At 39.3% G+C, this 24,650-nt stretch overlaps 1 protein-coding gene across 4 annotated transcripts in view; it reads right to left on the bottom strand.

The window, feature by feature from the left end:
* Window positions 1-24,211, bottom strand: part of CEP152 (centrosomal protein 152) — a 96,567-nt gene extending 72,356 nt beyond the window's left edge. For all 4 annotated transcript variants that reach the window (XM_049706035.1, XM_033408398.2, XM_033408397.2 and 1 more), the window contains exons 1-6: window positions 24,035-24,211; window positions 17,757-17,850; window positions 2,326-2,432; window positions 2,028-2,100; window positions 1,668-1,946; window positions 473-638 (exon numbers count right to left, since the gene is read on the bottom strand). In XM_049706035.1, the coding sequence (XP_049561992.1) occupies window positions 473-638; window positions 1,668-1,946; window positions 2,028-2,100; window positions 2,326-2,432; window positions 17,757-17,843 (712 nt within the window). In that variant the 5' untranslated portion in view covers window positions 17,844-17,850; window positions 24,035-24,211. The remainder of the gene's footprint in view (window positions 1-472; window positions 639-1,667; window positions 1,947-2,027; window positions 2,101-2,325; window positions 2,433-17,756; window positions 17,851-24,034) is intronic.
* Window positions 24,212-24,650: the final 439 nt, after the last annotated feature.

Genomic DNA, 24,650 nt, shown 5'->3' with positions numbered 1-24,650 from the left:
TCTAAGATTGAAAGGAAAACTAATTTCACTTTCCAAATTAGATTTCAGTTAAAAAAATATATGAAGTTAATGAAGTCTTAACCAAGTAAAATGACTAAAATATAATACAGCTGAGAAAATTTATTTTAATTTTTCATTAAGGAAAATTTCAAATATATAAGAAGGTAGAGAGGAGAATACAATGAATCCCATGAACCTGTCTCCTAGATTCAACGATTGTGAATTCATGGCCAGTCTTGCTTTACCTATATCCCCACCCAAACTTACCCCCCAACAACATGATATTTGAAGTCAGTTCTAGACTTCATTATCAGTTTATTCATTAATACTTTAGAATATATCTCTTAAAATAGGACTCTTTAAAAAAATTCCATTATCATACTTAAAAATAATAATAATTCTTGAACATGCTCAAAGTGCTCAAAGCTCTCCAATTATGTGATTAAGAAATAAATATAAACTTGATACCTACTTTCACTAGCTCCTAAAAATTGCTGTTGCAGGCCTTCAAATGTGTCACTTCCTGCGACGTCCTGGGCTGGTGAGCCATTATTCTGGGCAGAAGACTGATAAGGTTTATATGTCACTTTATATGATTCCAAAGCTTGACAACTGGGACCTTGTGACATACCAAATTGCTATTACAAGATGATAAACGAAATTGACAATTAGGATTTGGTCTTTGCTTCAAAAATTATCTGAATTAGACAACTCAGTTTTGCTATAGAACTTAATTGTGGTACAATTACAAACTTTATACATACATCTTTGCTTAAAAATAGCACTTATTGTTATTTAACACTGTTCGTTGAAAGCCTGCAATTGTACTTTTGAGCATATAATGGGGCCAATTCCATAAATAACACTCAAGAATTCCAGTAAGATTGCAATAACAAGATACATATGCAATATGCATATGCAATAACAAGAACGTGATACAATGCTTCATATGTAATAAATACTCAATAACTTTTGTGGAATGAATAACATTTTATAGAGATGGAAGAGAAAATGACCACCTTAAAAGGACCAGAAAATTATCCTGTCATCAGGTGACACAGAATATCTATTGGCAAAATGAGGCATTCACTGTCATTGAGAAAGTCTAAGAAGAAGCTAACTGCATCGTAAGGCTTTGCTTCATCAAACTCTCCCAGGGAGGAAAAATAAGTGTTTCTTTCCTCAACATTCATCCTGTCTACTGCTATATCATCACAAAACAGATATCAGCTTTGAAGCATTTGACCCAAAATCTGTGATAAGGGTGATGAGGTAGACAATCAAGGTAACTGACTGGTGTCATCTAGGATTAACCGCTTTCAAACTATATCAGGATACCTGAACGTAGCTTTTCACTGGAGCATAGTAAATGGTAGAAGCCAGAAGCAGCAATAAATGGAGATGGCTATTCTTTGACAAACTTAACTTTTAATGTTTAATTGTTTCCACAAAGTCTCTATTTTAAAATTCTCATTTAAGATTACTTAGATTGTAAACAGAAAACAGCATGACTAATTCAGCATGAGCCTGAATAAATGCACTCTCAGCAATATTTGTACTTAAGTCTTACTGTTGCACTTACGAATATTTCTTAATGACACACACACAGCAAATGCGTGTACACACATACACAAATTCTTGAAAGTAAAGTCAAGTTCTTACAATACCTGAAAATGATTCCTTTGAGGATCAGAAAATGTGATTACATTGGTTGGTTGGCTGTTAAATTCCTGCCTCTGACTGCTGGCATATGGCCTAAAGTTTTCAGGAAGGTCATATAAATCAGTCTGTTCATATTCACTCGGAGGGCTATAACCACTACCGCCTTCATCTCCACCTCCTTCAGGATGATACCCAGGATGCTGGTCTTCAGTTCTACTTTGATTCTCTTCCCAGCCGTTGCCCCTTTTCTCTCCAATATACACATCCCGAATCTCATTGTAGTCCTATTAGATAACAAGAGTAAAAGAAAAGCACTAAGATCTGTTCCCACCCTCATCAAAGTCATTATCACACCAGATACTTACATTTACACTTGGAGATTTAGGCAGCACTTGATGCTCATTCCAGTTCATCGCCAATTGCTCAGAATGATGTGGTCTTGAGAAAAAATCAATACTTTAGATTAGAGCCTATCATTTATTTGGACATACACATCACAAAGAACCCCAAGATTTTAACGTGTTTTCCCTCCAAACTTCTTCTGAAAGTTTAAGAATTAGTCTACAATTTTACAATCATATCCATTATTATTGCCTGCAAGAGAATCTAAAGAAAAAGACATAGAATTGTGATATACAAGGGAAAGGGATTTGGGGTCCTTACTCTTCCTCTCTGCCATCCTCACTGCAGTCCGAATAGTGGAGTTCGGAGGAGGACAGGTCATCATCATCCAGCATATCGTGAGGAAGGTCTGTGAGTAACTGCTGCAACTGAGACAGGAAGGTCAGCGTCGATATCACATTGGCTTAAACACAAGATGCCAAACCAAAGCTGCCTTGCAACGAGTGATTTTGACTGTAGAAGTCAAAGAAGTTCCTAATTTCTCTATGTAATCAATGTCTTAAATTCCACAGGAATTACGTTCATCATTTCACTTGGGGAACGGGAAACACATAAACATCAGGATTTATATTAGAAGGCTTTACCTTCTTCTACAAAGGTCTTAGATTCAAGTACACATACAACAGGATTTTCAAATTTCTTTAGGCAAACACAGCAAGTCATAATAATGGTACGATCACTGTATCATGTTGTATCATGTTATGGATTCTACCAGTAATCAGACCTGGAGAACTTGACAATCAGACACCCCCTGAGGGAATCTGAGTAGCCAGATGTGCTTTGCCCAGGTGATAAGGGTAGCAGCAGCAGCAGGTGGCCTAGAAGCCCTTAAAAGCTCAATAATGTGATAGAAACCTCTTGGGGAGTGACTAATTGGTAGACAGCCGTCCAGTTCCAATGATGAAAAGATATACAATGGCTGGCTCTTATAAACAGTTGAGTAAAAAGAAGCTGTAAGATTCAGGGGGTTACAGATAAAGCACTGTCAAAAGCATGACTCTAAAACCGACGTACAAGCACATGACTCTGCTCTCCATTTTCCTAGAAAAATTACACCTTTAGTATTCTCTCTTGTAACAACTAGATAAATTCACTCAAGTTTCAAGATAAACCGTGATAAAGAGACAAATGAATTGTCTAATTTGTTGAACTTCAATATCTATAAATGTCTTTCTTCAAATCTCAATATAATGGCTTAAAATTTGTAATAATAAGATTCAAATATTATGTCACTAAAGAGTCAACAGACTGCTTGTAATGACTTCTCTTTAAAAGTTAAGCACCAGTTAGATTAGTAAGCTGACCGAGTCCCTCCACAGTGTGTAAATCAATCCTGTAAAATTATGCGATGAGTGAGTTTAAAGATATTAAATACTCTATAAAGCCCTGGAGGAAAAAAAAAATGAGCTGCTTCTTAGTCTATGGAAGGTCCCCTCCCCAATTTCTCTGCCACTAGAATAAAAGAAATGAAATGTAGCTATATAACATATCTGGGTATTACATTCATAATCAACAAATGTTCTTAAATAAAATGCATATGGTGAAAGTTAAATAAAAATATTCTAAGAAAGGTCTGAAAGGAATGCCCCAACTGTTAACTGAGTTTTGGTGAAGTCAAATTTGGGAATGGAAGTGGGGTCCATGAGGCGGGGAAGGCGGACGCTTCCTCACCCACATAACGTATTTCTAACATTCACTGGATTGTTTGTTTACAGGTATTCTCAGTCCATTTGGTTCTTTAAAGATGCAACAAGAGAAAAATATTCTAGTCCAATGAAAAGTTATCATGATACTGATATTAACCAAGACCTTGACTTATTGATCACTTGCTCACAAAGGTAATTGAAAAATCATTTTGAGAATTAGCTGTATTAGAGTTGATCCAAAGATATAAAGAATAAGAAACACTAAAAACAAAACAGAACACATCAACATATCAGTATACCACATGTGACTAAAGAGAAAGGTAACAAAATGATTTCACAAAGAAACAAAATTCACTAAGAAAAAAAAATCTATGAGATATTTACGGAAAAAAAAGAGTACACCCACATATAACACAGGGAAAAAAACCAAAATGAATGTTTTGTACTTACATCACGTAAGGACTCCTGTACAGAAAGAATATTTTCTTCTAAACCTTCAGTGAGGTTAAGTACATAGCCTTATAGTTTAGAGGAACCTTGACAGGCACATCTAAACAGTACATTTTTCCCCCCTCACAGAGATAGAAAAAGCTACACAATAATTAAGCAGTTCTTGTAGCTTTCTTTGTGACACCACACAATTAATCAAACTGGCATCAATGGAGGAAGATTAATTTGAGCATAAGCAGTAAGTTCATCAAAATGGTTCTGGATCCACAGGTAAACTTATCAAGTAGCAAAATAATCCCTACTGTATTTAGTGTTTTATAGAATATTTTACACCTGTACTAACATTTTTAAATCATTTCATTCACCTTCAAAAAATTTCTCCATCAAGTTCTTTGGCATAGCTGGGCCATATTCCTTGGTTTCCATAACTTTGAGGGCAGAGAGAGGCCATTCAGAACAAAATCCCAGCCCCCCCAGGCTTCCACTCCTGGGATCAAAGTGTACCCTCCTCATACACACTGTCAAATAGATTTTTCTTTGGGTCATTGAACCTTGTGCCATGAAACACAAAATTACAATATCAACTTATACATGTTACAAAACAGAGAATTTTAGAAACTAAATTTTCCTCATTAAAGATCCACCAGACTACCAAATATGGATTCAAAGACAATGATAGCAATCCTTATAAATGGCAAGATTTAATTCCACCCATCACATTTGGAAGAAATACTGCTTTTTGGTTGCAAATGCAATCTTCTTGGTGGGATATTATTGAATATCAGCTGAGTTTAATAATTAAAGAGATACCTTCCCTAGAAAAAAGATAATTTACCATTGCTAAGGCACCTACTGAAATGCATTCTAAACTATTCTATTAACTCCTCTCCCTTTACTACTTCATGTGTTTGTTCCCGAAAAATAAAGAAAAAAATGAGGGCATTTTACTCAAAGAATTTCAGCAACAAAACACTTTACAATAACCCACATAGAACATCCAAAAAGCCTCGTTTAAGGGGAATGTAAAACGGAGAACATGTAAACTTTTCGTTGGGATTCTTCGGCTTTAATTAACTAAACAGACTGTCTTCAGAGTCTATAATCCTTGATATTCATGAAAGCAAGAGTTCTCAGATTACAAACCATACAATACATCTTCTCCCCAGAGAAGAGCAGCAAATGGAGTGGTCAACATTCATCTACGTTTTGAACAGGTTACCCAACAAGTACACCGATGAAAAGATCCTGATATTTTAAAATATGAATTATTAAATAATGCTTTCATGGATACACACCAAGTAGAATCTTCATTTTAGCCTCACAGCCAAGTTAAAAACATCCTTGAAAAGGCCCAACATGGGACTGACAAAGGGCCAAAAACCTTGACAGCTAGGGCTTTAGTCTATGAATTATACTATGCATGGCATTTTTTTTTAACCCATTCCATTAGTTATAACAAATTTTACAATGTTAGTGGGGAAGACTTTGCCTAGATTGCCACACATCTGAAAAAGAAACATGGCAACATTTACTAGACAAATACCTGCTACACTGCAGGTGACGCATAATAGAACTTTAGGCCTGGAATGAACACTGGAGCTCCTCCAAGCCAAACCTCTCCTTCTAAATGTGAGCACACCAAGGCCCAGAGAAGGTCAGGGGCATGCCCATGAAAGTGAGAGTTCCAGTCCCACGGCCAGCACCGGAACCTCAATCTCTCCATTCCCACTCCTATCTTCTTCCACATGACATTCAGTCAGTCACTGGAAGACAAGCTTCTACCTGTCTGTATACGAGCAAGCGTCAGTCTGGCAGAGAGAGTTCAGTGTTTTTGTCCCCACTGTGACAGTCTCTAAAAATACCTATATATTATGGGAAACAGTTCAAAGGCACAATCGAGATAAAGTATAAGAAATTGCTGAAAGAAAACAGAATATGACAGGAACAAAAAAATACAATATGAACACTCAACCATTTGTTTCTTTGCTTTTCTTACGTGACGACGAGAACATTCCACTAAATAAGTCAAATAATATTGTATAAAATGTAAACAAATGCTAGCCTTACAACTCCCCCTAGTGGGGACAAAATATCAAAAATGTTTCCAGAAGTAACATCAAACAAGGCAGTTAAAAGTGGAAGAAAGGCTATGCAATAGAAAGCCTAACCTCTAAAATACACAATTCCAAGCTCAATTGAGCTTATTATTCTACTAGAGAAGTACTGATATAAAAACTAAGAGAGACTCAAATCAGTATTCCCAGGTGCAAGTGTCTGTCTGCCATCTGCTACTCAAACCGCTTACCTTTCTACTCAAGATCATTTTGCAGGCTTCAAATAATATCGTCATTCAATGAAGGATCATCAGCAAGTATTATCTTGATAAGCACAGATTACTGAGTACTTCTGCCCCAAACCACCAGCTCCAAAATATACTTACATACATAATTTTACCATCTAGAACCAAGCAATAATCCCAGAGCTACTTCTGGTGACACTGCAGAAAGTACAGGTACGCACCAGTAAACTATGAGATCCCAAGTGATACTCAGCCTTAAACTGTGGCTTTATCAGTAACTTTGAAGCTTACAGCAACTGCAGTGACAGCAACAACTATATGTCTGTAATATTCAATGATGAAATTGCAAAGTATAGTAACTTTAGGTGAAAAATATTTTGCAAAATCATATTGTTACATTATGAATGAGTTAATGAAAAAACTTTTGAAGTCCTCTTCTCTGGGCCAGCTTTACAAGTAGAAGTTTGCCTAGAGTACTCTGGATGAGGTCTACTTAGTAGGTGTCCTTCTTGGTACATCAGCAGTTCTCAAAGTAACGTGCTCCAAGAAGTTGTGAGGAAAATGAGTGATATGAATATTAATTACTATGATACTATATCTCCATGGTATTCTCACCCTTCCTCACCTGCACCCTAATTTGCTCTGTTTACTGTGGAGGAGATGGAGTTTCCGGTGAAACACTGGGTGAGGCTGTGGGTTATGCATTTCTTTGCTATGCCTTGGAACACAGTGGTCAAGTTTTTACCAATAGATCATTTAGAACTGTAGGGACTTAGAAATGATTATAGTGCCTTACTTTTCTGCAAAATTCTTGGAGGTTGTCTCAACATATGGGTCTATCTGTAGTGGTCTGTGGCTTGAGATTCCACTGGTCTAAATGTCCTCTGAATACTGAATCACTTTACTAAATCCTTTCCCTTTCCGAAGATTAAATGCATTCTCCATTTACTCTTCAATGCAAACAATGGAGGGAATAGAAACGCAAAAGTCCAGATCATCACTGCAGAGCTGCTAATGAGGATGGCATGGAGGTTGGCATTTGACTATGGCTTATTCACTGACTTATGGGCAAGTGTGGACAACACCCCAGCTGATCCCAAAGCACCCAAATCGAACAGTGTGGTGAAGCATATTGTATTAGCAACTGGCCATTCACACTAGACGGTCAAAGTCAGGATTATTCTGCCATTTACAGAGAGGGGATCTCACAAATCCTTAGCAGGGTAGCCTATGAGTCAGAAACGGCCTGCTTGGCCAGCTCTACAGCCCATCCTTGTGATGCAAGCATTCCACCTACATAAATGAATTACATACAAAGCGATTCATTAAGTAGAGAAAGCAATGTGTATTAGCCTACTACTAACACTAAATCTACCTGGCAATCCCAAAGCTACCAACCAGGCAGGCATGAAAAGACCATTCTTTTCTTTAACCACTTAAGGCTGTAAACTATTCTGTTATCGTAGGGTCAGGGAGACTGAGGAAGTGGAAAAGGCTTCTGGATATGAAAATGAACTTAGGTGTGATCAGCCAATTTATTATTTTAACTTGCTTTGACAAAATATACATACAGCTGAACTTTTATGAATAGTTCTGAATTTTACTGCTGAAACTCTCTAACCTCTGATCTCACTTCTTCCCTTGTAGCAATTTTTTTTTAAAAAGGTAAAAATACTTTTTACTAACATGAAACAATTTTTATTAATATGACCCATAATCATCACATTAGAGTCAAGTTAGCTAAATATTCTTTTCTTCCACTCTGCTAGAAACACTCATTCTTAGATACTTCACCTCTTAAGAGCACCTTTTACTCTGGCAATTCCCTACCCTACCCCAGCACATAATCTACCAAGAAGTGATCCCACTGGCTATCGTCCATAGCAGCAGGCCCCAGCCCGCTTTGGCACCAGGGACTGGTTTTATGGAAGACAATTTTTCCATGGAGCAGGTGGTGGCGGAGAGTGGTCCAGGCGGTAATGTGGGTGATGGGGGATGATGGGGAGTGGCAGATGAAGCTTCGTCTGCTGGCCCGCTGCTCACCTCCTGCTGTGCGGCCCGGTTCCTAACAGGCCATGGACCAGTACCAGTCCACAGCCTGGGGATTCAGGACCCCTGTTCTATATCATCTAGAATTTACTGACTCCTTAACTAATACCCCCTTTAAAACTTTCACCACACAACACACCTGGCACTACGTTCTCTCTAATACCCTACCCATCTTTTCCAATGAAAAAAATCACCTGTCAGATTATGTTTTCTCCTTTAAAATCTACTATAGTAACAACTTAAACTGATCCGCTCAAAAATCCCAGTAGCTAAATTACAGTGAACTACCCAAAAGCCACCAAGGTCGTGAAAACCTCATGCTGTGAGTTCACAAAGTAACAGAAAATCCTCACGCCCCACCCTTGCCACCAAAAATTGTTGGTGAAGGCCCCTGTCAAAATCCAGAAACCCTGGAAAGGGTCACAAACTCCAGTGCCCTCAGTGACTTGGCAGAGAATTTACAAGAATGAAGCTGGCAGGTCCAAGTGCACAAGCCCATGTCAGGAGGGGGTGGGGGGCGGGAGGGACTGTGGCCAGCTCGGACGGGAGAGCCACTGCCCAGCTCCAGCCCACTTGCTGCCATGTACAGACACACGCCACATGTGGCCCAGGCTTAGGATGTTTCAAGACAGGTCAGAAATTCTGGATTACTACATGAAATTTTCTAATCTTTAAATACAGATTCAATTTTTTAAAAACACTGTGCAACGAAACAATACATGTCTATGGACAAAATCCACTCAGAGACAGATGCCAGCTTTCTGTCTCTACCCTAACTCTATTGCCAGCCACGTGGGCAACTGACCCTACTCTTTGCTTCCTGTTAATACAAATGGTCCACGGGGACTCTTAAAAAGAATTACTTTACATATTAGAAAATGGGTCATATGATGGAAGCAAACTAAGTGCGCATCGACAGATGAATGGATAAAGATGGGATGTATGTACACAATGGAATACTACTCAGCCATAAAAAAGAATGAAATAATGCCATTTGCAACAACATGGATGGACCTAGAGATTATCATACTAAGTGAAGTAAGTCAGACAGAGAAAGACAAATATCATATGACATCACTTATATGTGGAATCTAGAAAGATGATACAAAGGAACTTATTTACAAAACAGAAATAGACTCATGGACATAGAAAACAAACTTATGGGAGGAGGAACCAAGATGGCGGAGTAGAAGGACGTGCTCTCACTCCCCCTTGCAAGAACACCAGAATCACAACTAGCTGCTGGACAATCATCGACAGGAAGACACTGGAACTCACCAAAAAAAGATACCCCACATCCAAAGACAAAGGAGAAACCACAATGAGATGGTAGGAGGGGCGCAATCACAGTAAAATCAAATCCCATAACTGGTGGGTGGGTGACTCACAGACTAGCGAACACTTACACCACAGAAGTCCACCCACTAGAGAGAAGGTTCTGAGCCCCACGTCAGGCTTCCCAACCTGGGGGTCTGGCAACAGGAGGAGGAATTCCTAGAGAATCAGACTTTGAAGGCTAGTGGGAACTGACTGCAGGACTTCGACAGGACTGGGGGAAACAGAGACTCCACTCTTGGAGGGAACACACAAAGTAGTGTGCACATCGGGACCCAGGGGAAGGAGCAGTGACCCCAGGGGAGACTGAACCAGACCTACCTGCTAGTGTTGGAGGGTCTCCTGCAGAGGCAGGGGGTGGCTCTGTTTCACCATGGGGACAACGACACTGGCAGCAGAAGTTCTGGGAAGTACTCCTTGGTGTGAGCCCTCCCAGAGTCTGTCATTAGCCCCACCAAAGAGCCCAAGTAGGCTCCAGTGTTGGGTAGCCTCAGGCAAAACAACCAAGAGGGAAGGAACCGAGCACCACCCATCAACAGTCAAGTGGATTAATGTCTTACTGAGCTCTGCCCACCAGAGCAACAGTCAGCTCTACCCACCACCAGTCCCTCCCATCAAGCCCCTTAGATAGCCTCATCCACCAGAGGGCAGACAGCAGAAGCAAGAAGAACTACAGTCTTGCAGCCTGTGGAATAAAACCACATTCACAGAAAGACAGACAAGATGAAAAGGCAGAGGGCTATATACCAGATGAAGGAACAAGATAAAACCCCAGAAAAACAACTAAATGAAGTGGAGATAGGCAACCTTCCAGAAAAAGAATTCAGAATAATGATAGTGAAGATGATCCAGGACCTCGGAAAAATAAAGAAGGCAGAGATCAAGAAGATGCAAGAAATATTTAACAAAGACCTGGAAGAATTAAAGAACAAACAAACACAGACGAACAATACAATAACTGAAATGAAAACTACACTAGAAGGAATCAACAGCAGAATAACTGAGGCAGAAGAATGGATAAGTGACCTGGAAGACAGAATGGTGGAATTCACTGCTGCAGAACAGAATAAAGAAAAAAGAATGAAAAGAAATGAAGACAGCCTAAGAGACCTCTGGGACAACATTAAATGCAACAACATTCGCATTATAGGGGTCCCAGAAGGAGAAGAGAAAGACGAACAGAGAAACTACTTGAAGAGATTATAGTCGAAAACTTCCCTAACATGGGAAAGGAAATAGCCACCCAAGTCCAGGAAGCGCAGGGAGTCCCATACAGGATAAAACCAAGGTGAAACACGCCGAGACACAGACTAATCAAATTGGCAAAAATTAAAGACAAAGAAAAATTATTGAAAGCAGCAAGGGAAAAATGACAACATACAAGGGAACTCCCATAAGGTTAACAGCTGATTTCTCAACAGAAACTCTACAAGCCAGAAGGGAGTGGCATGATATACTTAAAGTGATGAAAGGGAAGAACCTACAACCAAGATTACTCTACCCGGCAAGGATCTCATTCAGATTCAATGGAGAAATCAAAAGCTTTACAGACAAGCATAAGCTAAGAGAATTCAGCACCACCAAACCAGCTCTACAACAAATGCTAAAAGGAACTTCTCTAAGTGGGAAACACAAGAGAAGAAAAGGACCTACAAAAACAAACCCAAAACAACTAAGAAAATGGTCACAGGAACATACATATCGATAATTACCTTAAAGGTGAATGGATTAAATGCTCCAACGAAAAGACACAGGCTTGCTGAATGGATACAAAAACAAGTCCCATACATATGCTGTCTACAAGAAACCCACTTCAGACCTAGGGACACATACAGACTGAGAGTGAGGGGATGGAAAAAGATATTCCATGAAAATGGAAATCAAAACAAAGCTGGAGTAGCTATATTCATATCAGATGAAATAGACTTTAAATTAAAGAATGTTACAAGAGACAAGGAAGGACACTACATAATGATCAAGGGATCAATCCAAGAAGAAGATATAGCAATTATAAATATATATGCACCCAACAGAGGAGCATCTCAATACACAAGGCAACTGCTAACAACTATAAAAGAGGAAATCGGCAGTTAACACAATAATAGTGGGGGACTTTAACACGTCACTTACAGCAATGGACAGATCATCCAAAATTAAAATACATAAGGAAACAGAAGCTTTAAATGACACAATAGACCAGATAGATTTAATTGATATTTATAGGACATTCCATCCAAAAACAGGAGATTGCACTTTCTTCTCAAGTGTGCACTGAACATTGTCCAGGATAGACCACATCTTGGGTCACAAATCAACCCTCAGTAAATTTAAGAAAATTGAAATCATATCAAACACCTTTTCTGACCACAATGCTATGAGATTAGAAATCAATTACAGGGCAAAAAACGTAAAAAACACAAATACATGGAGGCTAAGCAATACATTACTAAATAACCAAGAGATAACTGAAGAAATCAAAGAGGAAATCAAAAACTACCTAGAGACAAATGACAATGAAAACACGACGACCTAAAACCTATGGGACGCAGCAAAAGCAGTTCTAAGAGAGAAGTTTATAGCTATACAAGCCTACCTCAAGAAACAAGAAAAATCTCAAGTAAACAATCTAACCTTACACCTAAGGGAACTAGAGAAAGAAGAACAAACAAAACACAAAGTTAGCAGAATGAAATCATAAAGATCAGAGCAGAAATAAATGAAATAGAAACAAAGAAAACAATAGCAAAGATCAATAAAACTAAAAGCTGGTTCTTTGAGAAGATAAACAAAATTGATAAACCATTAGCCAGACTCATCAAGAAAAAGAGGAAGAGGACTCAAATCAATAAAATTAGAAATGAAAAAGGAGAAGTTACAACAGACACCGCAGAAATACAAAGCATCCTAAGAGACTACTACAAGCAACGCTATGCCAATAAAATGGACAACCCGGAAGAAATGGACAAATTCTTAGAAAGGTATAACCTTCCAAGACTGAACAACGAGGAAACAGAAAATATGAACAGACCAATCACAAGTAATGAAATTGAAACTGTGATTAAAAATCTTCCAACAAACAAAAGTCCAGGACAGGATGGCTTCACAGGTGAACTCTATCAAACATCTAGAGAAGAGCTAACACCCATCCTTCTCAAACTCTCCCAAAAAATTGCACAGGAAGGAAAACTCCCAAACTCATTCTATGAGGCCACCATCACCCTGATACCAAAAACAGACAAAGACACTATAAAAAAAAAGAAAATTACAGACCAATATCACTGATGAATATAGATGCAAAAATCCTCAACAAAATACTAGCAAACAGAATCCAACAACACATTAAAAGGATCATACACCACGATCAAGTGGGATTTATCCCAGGGATGCAAGGATTCTTCAGTATATGCAAATCAATCAATGTGATACACCATATTAACAAATAGAAGAATAAAAACCATATGATCATCTCAATAGATGCAGAAAAAGCTTTTGACAAAATTCAACACCCATTTATGATAAAAAGTCTCCAGAAAGTGGGCATAGAGGGAACCTACCTCAACATAATAAAGGCCATATATGACAAACCCACAGCAAACATCATTCTCAATGGTGAAAAACTGAAAGCATTTCCTCTAAGATCAGGAAAAAGACAAGGATGTCCACTTTCACCACTATTATTCAACATAGTTTGGGAGGTGCTAGCTACGGCAATCAGAGAAGAAAAAGAAATAAAAGGAATACGAATTGGAAAAGAAGAAGTAAAACTGTCATTCTTTGCAGATGACATGATACTATACATAGAGAATCCTAAAGATGCCACCAGAAAACTACTAGAGCTAATCTATGAATTTGGTAAAGTAGCAGGATACAAAATTAATGCACAGAAATCTCTTGCATTCCTATATACTAATGATGAAAAATCTGAAAGAGAAATTATGGAAACACTCCCATTTACCATTGCAACAAAAAGAATAAAATACCTAGGAATAAACCTACCTAGGGAGACAAAAGACCTGTATGCAGAAAACTATAAGACACTGATGAAAGAAATTAAAGATGATACCAACAGATGGAGAGATATACCATGTTCTTGGATTGGAAGATTCAATATTGTGAAAATGACTATACTACCCAAAGCAATCTACAGATTCAATGCAATCCCTATCAAATTACCATTGGCATTTTTTATGGAACTAGAACAAATCATCTTAAAATTTGTATGGAGACACAAAGACTCTGAATAGCAAAAGCAGTCTTGAGGGAAAAAAACAGAGCTGGAGGAATCAGACTCCCTGACTTCAGACTATACTACAAAGCTACAGTAATAAAGACAATATGTTACTGAGACAAAAACAGAAACACAGATCAATGCAACAAGATAGAAAGCCCAGAGATAAACCCACGCACCTATGGTCAACTAATCTATGACAAAGGAGGCAAGGACATACAATAGAGAAAAGACAGTCTCTTCAATACGTGGTGCTGGGAACACTGGACAGCTACGTGTAAAAGAATGAAAATAGAACACTCCCTAACACCATACACAAAAATAAACTCAAAATATATTAAAGACCTAAATGTAAGACCGGACACTATAAAACTCTTAGAGGAAAACATAGGAAGAACACTCTTTGACATAAATCACAGCAAGATCTTTTTTGACCCACCTCCTAGAGTAATGGAAATAAAAACAAAAACAGACAAATGGGACCTAATGAAACTTCAAAGCTTTTACACAGCTAAGGAAACCATAAACAAGGCAAAAAGACAACCCTCAGAATGGGAAAAAATATTTGCAAACAAATCAACAAAGGATTAATCTCCAAAATATATAAACAGCTCATGCAGCTCAATATTAAAGAAACAAACAACCCAATCCAAGAATTGGCAGAAGACCTAAATAGACATTTCTCCAAAGACATACAGATGGCCAAGAAGCACACGGAAAGCTGCTCAACATCACTAATTATTAGAGAAGTGCAATCAAAACTACAATGAGGTATCACCTCACACCTGTTAGAATGGACATCATCAGAAAATCTACAAACAACAATTGCTGGAGAGGGTGCGGAGAAAAGGGAACCCTCTTGCACTGTTGGTAGGAATGTAAATTGATACAGCCACTATGGAAAACAGTATGAAGGTTCCTTAAAAACCTAAAATAGAATTACCATATGATCCAGCAATCCCACTACTGGGTATATACCCAGAGAAAACCATAATTCACAAAGACACATGCACCCCAATGTTCACTGCAGCACTATTTACAATAGCCAGGTCATGGAAGCAACCTAAATGCCCATCGACAGAGGAATGGATAAAGAAGTTGAGGTACATATATACAATGGAATATTACTCAGCCATAAAAAGGAACGAAATTGAGTCATTTGTTGAGATGTGGACGGATCTAGAAACTGTCATACAGAGTGAAGTTAGTCAGAAAAACAAATATCGTATATTAACGCACGTATGTGGAACCTAGAAAAGTGGTACAGATGAACTGGTTTGCAGGGCAGGAGTTGAGACCGAGATGTAGAGAACAAATGTATGGACACCAAGGGGTGAAAACCATGGTGGGGTGGGAATGGTGGTGTGATGAATTGGGTGATTGGGATTGACATGTATACACTGATGTGTATAAAATTAATGACTAATAAGAACCTGCAGTATAAAAAAACAAACAAACCAAAAAAACAACTAATACTAAACTTTCTTTGGGTTATTTGTATGGAAATATGTTAATATAAATGTTTCAGACATTACATAAAACTTCTAAAAATCTTAAATGTTCTGGTATAATGTTATAAGTCGTAATTCTAGTTATTACTTTAAAATGTATATCTCAGAAATAACTAAATTTCTTTGTCAATTTCATTATTATGAACTTTCATCAAATCTTTAACTGTGGTCATTTTTTAGTCGTTTGTCATTTACAGACAGTTCTGGGTGTACTCTGATGCTTTTGCAAATATGTTCCTATAAAAGGGTTTCATCTTCAAGGAATTCATGGAAAAGACTCTGACAAGTACAGGTTTCTGGTAACTGACTATACTGCTGAACTGAATGAATAAGCATTTTCAGAACTGTAATGGAAAACTGATGAACTCATAAAAGTGCTAACAAAAGATCAAGATAAAAAAAATTAATTACATGGGACTGAGTGAACTGATGAGGATGATAACTTTTGTGACTTTCTGTTTGAATAAAAAAAAAATATCCCACAAGGACTCAGAGGCAAAAAATATACAAATCAATTTTCACTGCAAAGTAAAGGAGCTGTTACAGTGGAGGATTCCTGGACTGAATATCAATATTATGACATAGTATGAGTGTGTTTCGTGTTTGGTATTTGCAATCGTTGCTTTTGTTGTGGTCATCCATTTACAAGGCTTGGTGTCAGTCTATTTGTCTCTTGTAAAAATAAAATACCGTGTGTGTGTGTGAGAGAGAAAAAAAAAAAAAAGAAGCCACCCAGAATTGGCCTAAAAATAAAGAAAGAAAGAAAGAGAACAAACTTATGGTTACCAATGGGGAAAGTGGGGAGGGATAAATTAGGAGTTTGGGATTAACACATATACACTACTATATAAAATCGATAACCAACAAGGACCTACTGTGTAACACATGGAACTATACTCAATATCTTGTAATAACCTATAATGGAAAAGAACCTAAAAAAGAATATATATATATATATATATATATATATATATATATATAAAACTGAATGTCTTTGCTGTACAACTGAAATGAACACAACATTGTAAGTCAACTATATTTCAATAAAAAATTTTAAAAACACCTGAAAAAACAAATGGGTCACAGCAACATTCAGTGCAAAAGCAGCCTGTTATCGCAGTCAATCAAGAAATCTGACTCAAACTAAAAACAATCATAACAAGCAAGTTGATTCCCACCAGCTGCTACTATTACTACTGGGCCAAGGATTTCGTTACACACACACACACACACACACACACACACACACACACACACACACACACACACACACACACACACACACACACACACACACACACACACACACACACACACGATCTCCTCCTCTTACTCCTTTTCTCCTGTAATCTCGTCGCACAACACAGCATTCAGGAAGATCTTTCAAATATACGGTCAGATAGCACTTCCCTGCTTAAAATCCTCCACGGGCTTCCCACTGCCCCTAGGATAAAATACAAACACCCTCCCTTGACGCACCGTGACCCGGCCCAGGCCACCTCTTCCCCGCCTCCACCACTCACCCCTTGCTCACACAGTCCCGATACCACAGCCTTCTGGCTGCTTCACAGATATGCAGGGTCTGCTGTCTACTTCCAGGCTTTACACTGGTTGTGTCCGAGCCTAGGGCATCCTTCCCGGGCTTCTGTGAGGCTGCTCCCTCTCGTGAGTCAAGGCTCAGTTCAAACATTTCCTCCTCCGAGAGGTCTTCCCGCACCAGTTCCTGGCTGGTTGCCTTAATACCACCTTACCCTGTCTCCCTGTTGTCTGTCAGTGCTAAATCAGCCCTCACACAGATTGCTTTACTCGCCTGTTATTTTGTTCACTGGCGGCCCCCACGCGGATGCAGGCTACCCGAAGCAAGTGAACCTGCTGGGCTCGCCCATGCGAGTAGGCCTCTGCCCCAAGACTGACCGCTACCTCCTAAATGAAAAGCGCTTCAGCAATCTAACCATCTATCTAGGGCATCGTACACAGTTATGTTTCATTCTTGTCCAAAAGAAGGAAGCATTCCACTCATCTACCTTTCAAACGTCCAGATGCTGATCAAGTTTTGGGGCTTTGGGAATAAAAAGAACCATAAATCCTTCAAAATGACACAAAATGAGGTAATTTTGGTCAGGATATAAAATTGTTTAAGATTGGGTTTAGAATTCTTTTTCTGAATAACTTACCTCTTTCTCCCTTTCATAGTCTTCTTTGTCATATTCTTCGTCTTCATTTTGCGTCTGCAGTGCCACACTGCCGAAGTCTAGTGACATGGTCCTCCTGCAGGAACAGAAAGATGTTTGCTTTCTAAATAGCCCAGAAAATCTCCCCAGACCAAACTACATAAGAGATGCCATACACAAAAAGACAGGAGCAGCTGGGGAGAAGATAGATGTAACTAATATATGACAAATGGTTAGTATTCCTACTATAAAGAAAGTTCTTACAAATTAATCATGATTCACAGAAAATAGCTGTTATGACAGAAATTCATGAAAATGAGAAAATGCCCAAAGCTAATAAACCTACAATTAGACCTTTCTAGTGGTCTGGAAAGAATAACTCAAACAGTAAGATTTTTGTCCACACACAAAAATAAGATAATAATAATGAACCAGGAATATGCCAAAACATACAAATTTTAAGAATACACTCAAAGTTTCTAATTTGATGTATTAAAGATGGTACAGGTAGCATCCTCCACAACTTGCTTCATCTTCTGAATATCACAAATCCAAACGTCATGTTTTTCAGAAAGAGAGCCACTAAATCCTGAGTTAATGATTGCTCCCCCCAAAAAATTTACAATCCAGTAAACTCCACAGAGCACACAACAAAAATATGTGTTAGGACGTTCCTGGTGGTGCAGTGGTTAAGAATCCGCCTGCCAATGCAGGGGACACAAGTTCAAGCCCTGGTCCAGGAATATCCCACATGCTGCTAAACAACTAAGCCCATGCGCCACAGCTACTGAGCCTGTGCTCTAGAGCCCACAAGCCACAACTACTGGGCCTGCATGCCACAATTACTGAAGCCCGTGCGCCTAGAGCCCGTGCTCTGCAACAAGAGAAGCCATCACAATGAGAAGCCCGCGCACCACAACGAAGAGTAGCTCCCGCTCGCTGCAACTAGAGAAAGCCCTCACACAGTAACGAAGATCCAACACAGCCAAAAATAAATTTAAAATATATATATATATATGTATATGTGTTAAATGTCCTGCTCTTAAGCTTGATAAAATCAAGTTCTAGCAAAAAAATACTCAGGAAGAACAGAAGTGAAGGATGTGAAGCTATGACACTGTCCCAAAGCAGCAGCAAGACTTCCCTGGAGAATGGTCACTGCTGTGGCAGAAGCAGCAGCAGGAAATGGGTTTTCAAGTACTTACGGTCAAAAGACTGCTGATGATTTGAATTATGCTTAGGGATCCTGACACTACACAGAAACTACCCAGAATTTCAAAACTCTGAACAATCCTGACAAAAAAGTAGGCAAGCATCATCAATTACACAGCCTAATGCTGTCCTCTATTCAGTCCACTCTTGTGCATGCCAATGAAATGCACTTTGATGTGAGGCTGGGCCACAGATCATACACTCACTTTTCAGGCTCTAAAATGTCATTAAACTGGAAGTGGAATGAGAAGCATACACCTGGCAATCCAAACATATTTTACCATAAAGAACTTACCTCCCTCGTGTTGACAGTAGAGAACTAACATCACAAACTTTTATGTAAGCCAATAGCTCTATATCAAAAGATATTCCTCTTCATCAGCTCTAAGGTGCCCTTGATGGTATGACACAGTTCTGGTCTGTACCACTAAGAAAAAGATGTGGCCAATTAAATCATGACATATCATTAACTTTAAAATGCAGCCTCTTTGTAGATGTTAAAATGTGAAAAGAAGGGAGCTCCCAGGCGGTCCAGTGGTTAGAACTTGGCGCTTTCACTGCCGTGACCTGGGTTCAATCCCTGGTCGGGGAATTAAGATCCTGCAAGCCACACGGAGCGGCAAAAAACAAGTGAAAAGAAAATGTGCACATTATAATAGATGAAATATGGTATTACAGATTAACACAAATATGAATTTCTATGCTGAAAATCCCCATAAGTTTTAGTTTGTTTTACAAGGACTGTTTCTCGGCCAAACTCTAATTTGCAGTCCACCTTCTTTATCCCTCCCCTCTCTGATCGCTCCCTACACCCAACCCATCCCTTTTAATTCTATGAATTCAGACTCCTCACATCAATGAAACCCTTCCAGCCTCTGCTTCTTAGACCAGACCTGCTCCTTTCTGTTCTTGTGCCAGGGCTACATGGAGGAAGGGACACACGCACTCCTTCACTGAGAGGTGAAATAGAGAGGCTTGGGGACTCTAAACCTTGTCTCCACCCAGCAGCTACAAGAAACCTCTTGTATACCAGCATAAGATGGATACCTGAATATGGTAAAGAGCCTACAATGTAGCTGAAATGGTGAGGGAAAAACAGTAACACAAGCTCATGTCTCTAGGGTTTTTTCACTACTTCAAGTGAACATCAAGTCTATAGAATCTGTAGATTATGAAAATACAAGCCCATGTAAATGCTTGCTCCTTAAAAGAAAGGCAATTAAGCTGGACCTTAAAGATATCCCTGAATTCTCCAGGCAGAAATAATCTTTCCTGCTTCTAATTCTTATGACATTTTCCACATTTCCCTGAATTTTATAGTTAAAGCCAGAATAGGGAATTTGGGTTAATTTCCCTTTTATTAAGTAAAAGGAGGAAGGGTTGTTTTTTTTTTTTTTTCCGACACTTCACCAATCTGCCATTCATAAATTGCTATTGAATACTGAAAAAGAACATTAAGATTTATAAGAGCTTATTGCTAAATACAGTTATTTTAAATAAAGAACTACTTTTTCTCAGGTAGATAATAATGAATTCTACAAGGTATTTTCATTTTTTTTTAATAAAGTCTAGTTTTCTCTTTTTTTGGCTGCACAGCATGCAGGATCTTAGTTCCCAAACCAGGGATTGAAGCCAGGCCCTTAGCAGTGAAAGTGCAGAGTCTTAACCACTGGACCGCCAGGGAATTCCCTATTTTCATTTTTATGTGAAGAAAATGTAAAAGACAAAACTATATCTTTTTTTTGAATGGCATTTTAAATCCAAACCATGTCATTAAAGAAGAAATCTGAAAATATCTGAAAGAATAAACTCTCTCCACTGAGAGGAAAAGGTACACATTAGCTTTCCTTCTGAAAAGTGCAAATTACCAGAGACCGTAAGAAATTATTTTAGGCATTAAGGGAAATTTGATAAACTTACTGTGGCTTAAAAAACAAAGAGGGAGACTAAAAAGGTAATTAGTATTTAACTAAAATTTAAAATAAAAGCTAATGCTTTTCTTCTGCTTATTAATCGCTACTGATTACTGCTATCAGAGACTTTACTATAAGATTCAGAACAATAAAAGAGGCTGCTTAAGTTAAAAAGAAAAAACTAGCAAGATAATAAACCCAGAAGCCATAAAGGAAAAACTTGACGGAAACTTATACACACATACAAAAAGAAACTGTATATGGCCAAAACAATCATTAGCAAGTCAAATATTATGTATAAAAAAAAACATCATCAAAGGGTAAAATAATAATGAGAAAGAGACTTGCAAAACACAAGAGAAAGTCCCAATATACAATTCTCACAAAGAAATGAGAAAAAGACAACTCAATTTAAAATGGGCAACTGATACATTTCATTAAAAAAAAAAGAAATGCAAATGCTCAACAAACTTGAAAAGATGCTTAATCTCACAAAGAATTCAAAGCGCCATTTAAACAATGAAATATGATTTTCAACCACTAAATTAAAAAAAAATACATGATAACAGCTAGTGGTGGCTATTTTTTTTTAATTATTTTATTTATTTCTGGCTGCATTGGGTCTTTGTTGTGCACGCGGGCTTTTCTCTAGTTGCGGTGAGCAGGGGCTACTCTTCGTTGTGGTGCGCGGGCTTACTGCTGTGGCTTCTCTTGTTGCAGAGCACCGGCTCTAGGCACACGGGCTTCAGTAGTTGTGGCATGCAAGCTCAGTAGTTGTGGCTCGTAGGCTCTAGAGCGCAGGCTCAGTAGTTGTGGCACAGGGGCTTAGTTGCTCCACGGCATGTGGGATCTTCCCGGACCAGGGCTCGAACCCGTGTCTCCTGCATTGGCAGCCGGATTCTTAACCACTGGGCCACCAGGGAAGCCCTAGTGGTGGCTATTTTATAGGAAACAGGCATCCTCATGAATTGCTGATGAAAGTATGAATTGGGAAAACCATCTTGAGAACTATCAATATTAATACATTGAAAAAGAACATTTTCCCTAGTAAAAGTACCTTTGAATAAATTGGCAATACTGTGTCACTAATAAAAATAATGAAATATCTCTCTATATACTATTTAAAAAATCAAGATGCAGAATAAGTGTACAGTATGCTTTTTTTTTGATAGCAAGATGGTTAATACTTTCTTCCTAGATAGATAACTTTTTCTGAACCTATTTACAAGGCTATGTTCTGTCATATGTCCCACTCATTACTCATTTTGTTGTCGCTGGTTATGTTATCTTTGCCCTCCTTGCAATGAGAAAGACCAATGTGTGTTTAATTGGACAAAACACTAGAAAGCAAAAGTAGCATTGTTTTTGCCTCACCTAATAGCCTATAAGCACTCTGGGGGCAGAATTTAAATGTATCTCCCCCACCTTTTGCACACACCAATATTTGCTGAATAAATATAATACATTCATGTTGCTCTCTACAGATGTATTATTTCAATAAAAATTTTACTGAGCACCTACTGTGGGCCAGGTTATAGCCTATATGTATCTAAGACATGCTACCAGCCATGAGAAGCTTACAGTCCCTTAGGGAAACAATGATATGAATTAATAGTTAAATGATACCTTGTAATACATTCTGTAATAGAGGAAAGTACAAAGTACAAATTAACTATGCTAAGAAGAAAATAAGCCTGAAAGAAGTTTCACGGAAAGACTTTAGAAATAGATCTTAAAGGACACAATATGGCTGTTAAGTGGTTAAGAATGAGGGCACTCATTCAGACAACCTGGGCTCACTTCTGGCTCTCCTGCTTAACAGCTGTGTAAACTTGCACAACTGTTTCCATTTCTTCATTAATAAAATGAGGGTAAAAAACAGTACCTGCACCAAAGATTGGTTACGAGGATTCACAAGACTAATGTACATGAAGCGCTTAACACTGTACCAATCAACACATCTTAGTTTTGTTTTTATCATGACATGTTACTCATGAATAGAAGTCTGCCGGCTACAAAAGAGGTTAAAGGAATAAACAGCATTCAGTATATCTGAGAAAAGGTGAATATGCAGTGTGTGGGAAACTTTCCTTCAAATACTGCAATCTTTTCTAGGATGAAAATGCCACTTTCTTCAAGATGCTCTCCCCCCATGAAATTAGTCATTCTTTGGTACTTTCAGGCTATATTTCTTATACTTTTCTTATAGCTTCAATTTCAGCCTCTCATTTAGTTGAGTGCATTCACATCTAGGAGGTACATATAAATTGTCATGCATTGTGAAGGATAAGGTGAAATTCAGCTTAAATCACACTCAAGTTCATGACTGTAAGATAGAAAAGGCTAAGTGCCACAAAAGCGTCTTTAAGCGCCCTGAGAGTTAGGAAATTCTACTTACTTGCTTACATGCTAGCTTCCTTTCTAGAATGGAAATAGCCAGAGCACACTAGCCTGTTTCAGACTTGCAATACCAGGCTTAGGAAGCCTATTTATTCATTTAACAATTACTTGCCAAGCACTGTTCAAGATTACAAAGTTCATCAGGATTTGGTGAAGGGAAAGAAACACACATAAAAACAAAGGATGACAATAATCTGTGATCAGTGCTAATGACAGCAGCTTGGACAAATACATTCAGGGTGCCCAGAGGATGCAGCAAGCAGGCAACCACAGGTTGAACGAAGATAAACGCAGGGCCCTACCAAGGAACTCCGTTTGGCGTCAACTATGGCACAGCAAACAGGTACCGCGAGACCCAAGCTGCACGGAGCCAGGAGGCCTGGGGCTGCTGGCTTGGGCTGCCAGCGTTACATGCACTCGGTCAACACACGTGTACAGAGCACCCACTGTGAGCCTGGCACGGCGCCAGGGTGACCACGGCGGGGGTCCCCAGGGTCCCCAGGGTCGGGTCTCAGCGTTACCCTAGCGGCCTGGAGGAGGCGAGGAGGGCTTCCCAGACGTCACTTCTAAGTAGGATCTTGGGGTCTGGATGACACTTCAAAGTCAAAGGCGGAGCCCCGCCACCCGCAAGCAGTCCCCCACCGCGGGATTTGGGGAGGGGACGGGTCAGTCCTCCGGGAAGCCTCAGCCAGAATCCCAAGGACCCCGCACCTCCTCCTATCCCAGCCCCAAGCCCAGCCAAGAAGCGAAACTCACCGGAGGCCACGGATGCTGTCACCGCGGAGACACCCTAGCTCCCGCCGAAAGCCAACTTCTAGCAAACCCCTCACCCAGGCTCCAACCCGCTAGCTCCGTCCTAGTCACAACTGAACTCACGGAACCCCGAGGCCATTGAGGAGCAGCCGACTCCCTCAATCGCTGGTTAGAAGCGGGCCTGGTGGGCGGGGCCATGCCGGCTTGGGGCAGGGCGTAGAGGCGGAAGTCTCCGCCTTTCTCAAGCTAGGTTGAGAAGTCCTCCTGCAGTTGCAAATACTATACGGCTGTTTAAAAGCGGGCGCCAGAGGTGGCGGGAAGTTCCTCCTGTGTGCCCATTGGTGAATCCGTGAGCCAATTACGGAAGGGTTGACTCTAGAGGGGGAGGGCCTTATCGATTCCATAGAGACGCCCAAGCACCTGGCCTCCTGCCCTTTCCTAGGATGAACCGGTTTTGCCCGAACTCCTTGCCCCTCCTCTCACCACCTAGTGCAGTGACTCGTGCCCCCTGCGCTCTCCACTCCTAAATCCCAGTTCTCAGCTGCAGCACATTGAATCCCTCACTTTCCCCAACGAACCCACCTTGGAGGTTTTTGTATTTGCCCTTCTGATTCTCTAA

The sequence above is a fragment of the Orcinus orca genome, chromosome 2 (genome assembly GCF_937001465.1).
Source record: "Orcinus orca chromosome 2, mOrcOrc1.1, whole genome shotgun sequence".
In the NCBI taxonomy this organism is placed as follows: Eukaryota; Metazoa; Chordata; class Mammalia; order Artiodactyla; family Delphinidae; genus Orcinus; species Orcinus orca.
This window is presented reverse-complemented; position numbering and strand designations above follow the sequence as displayed.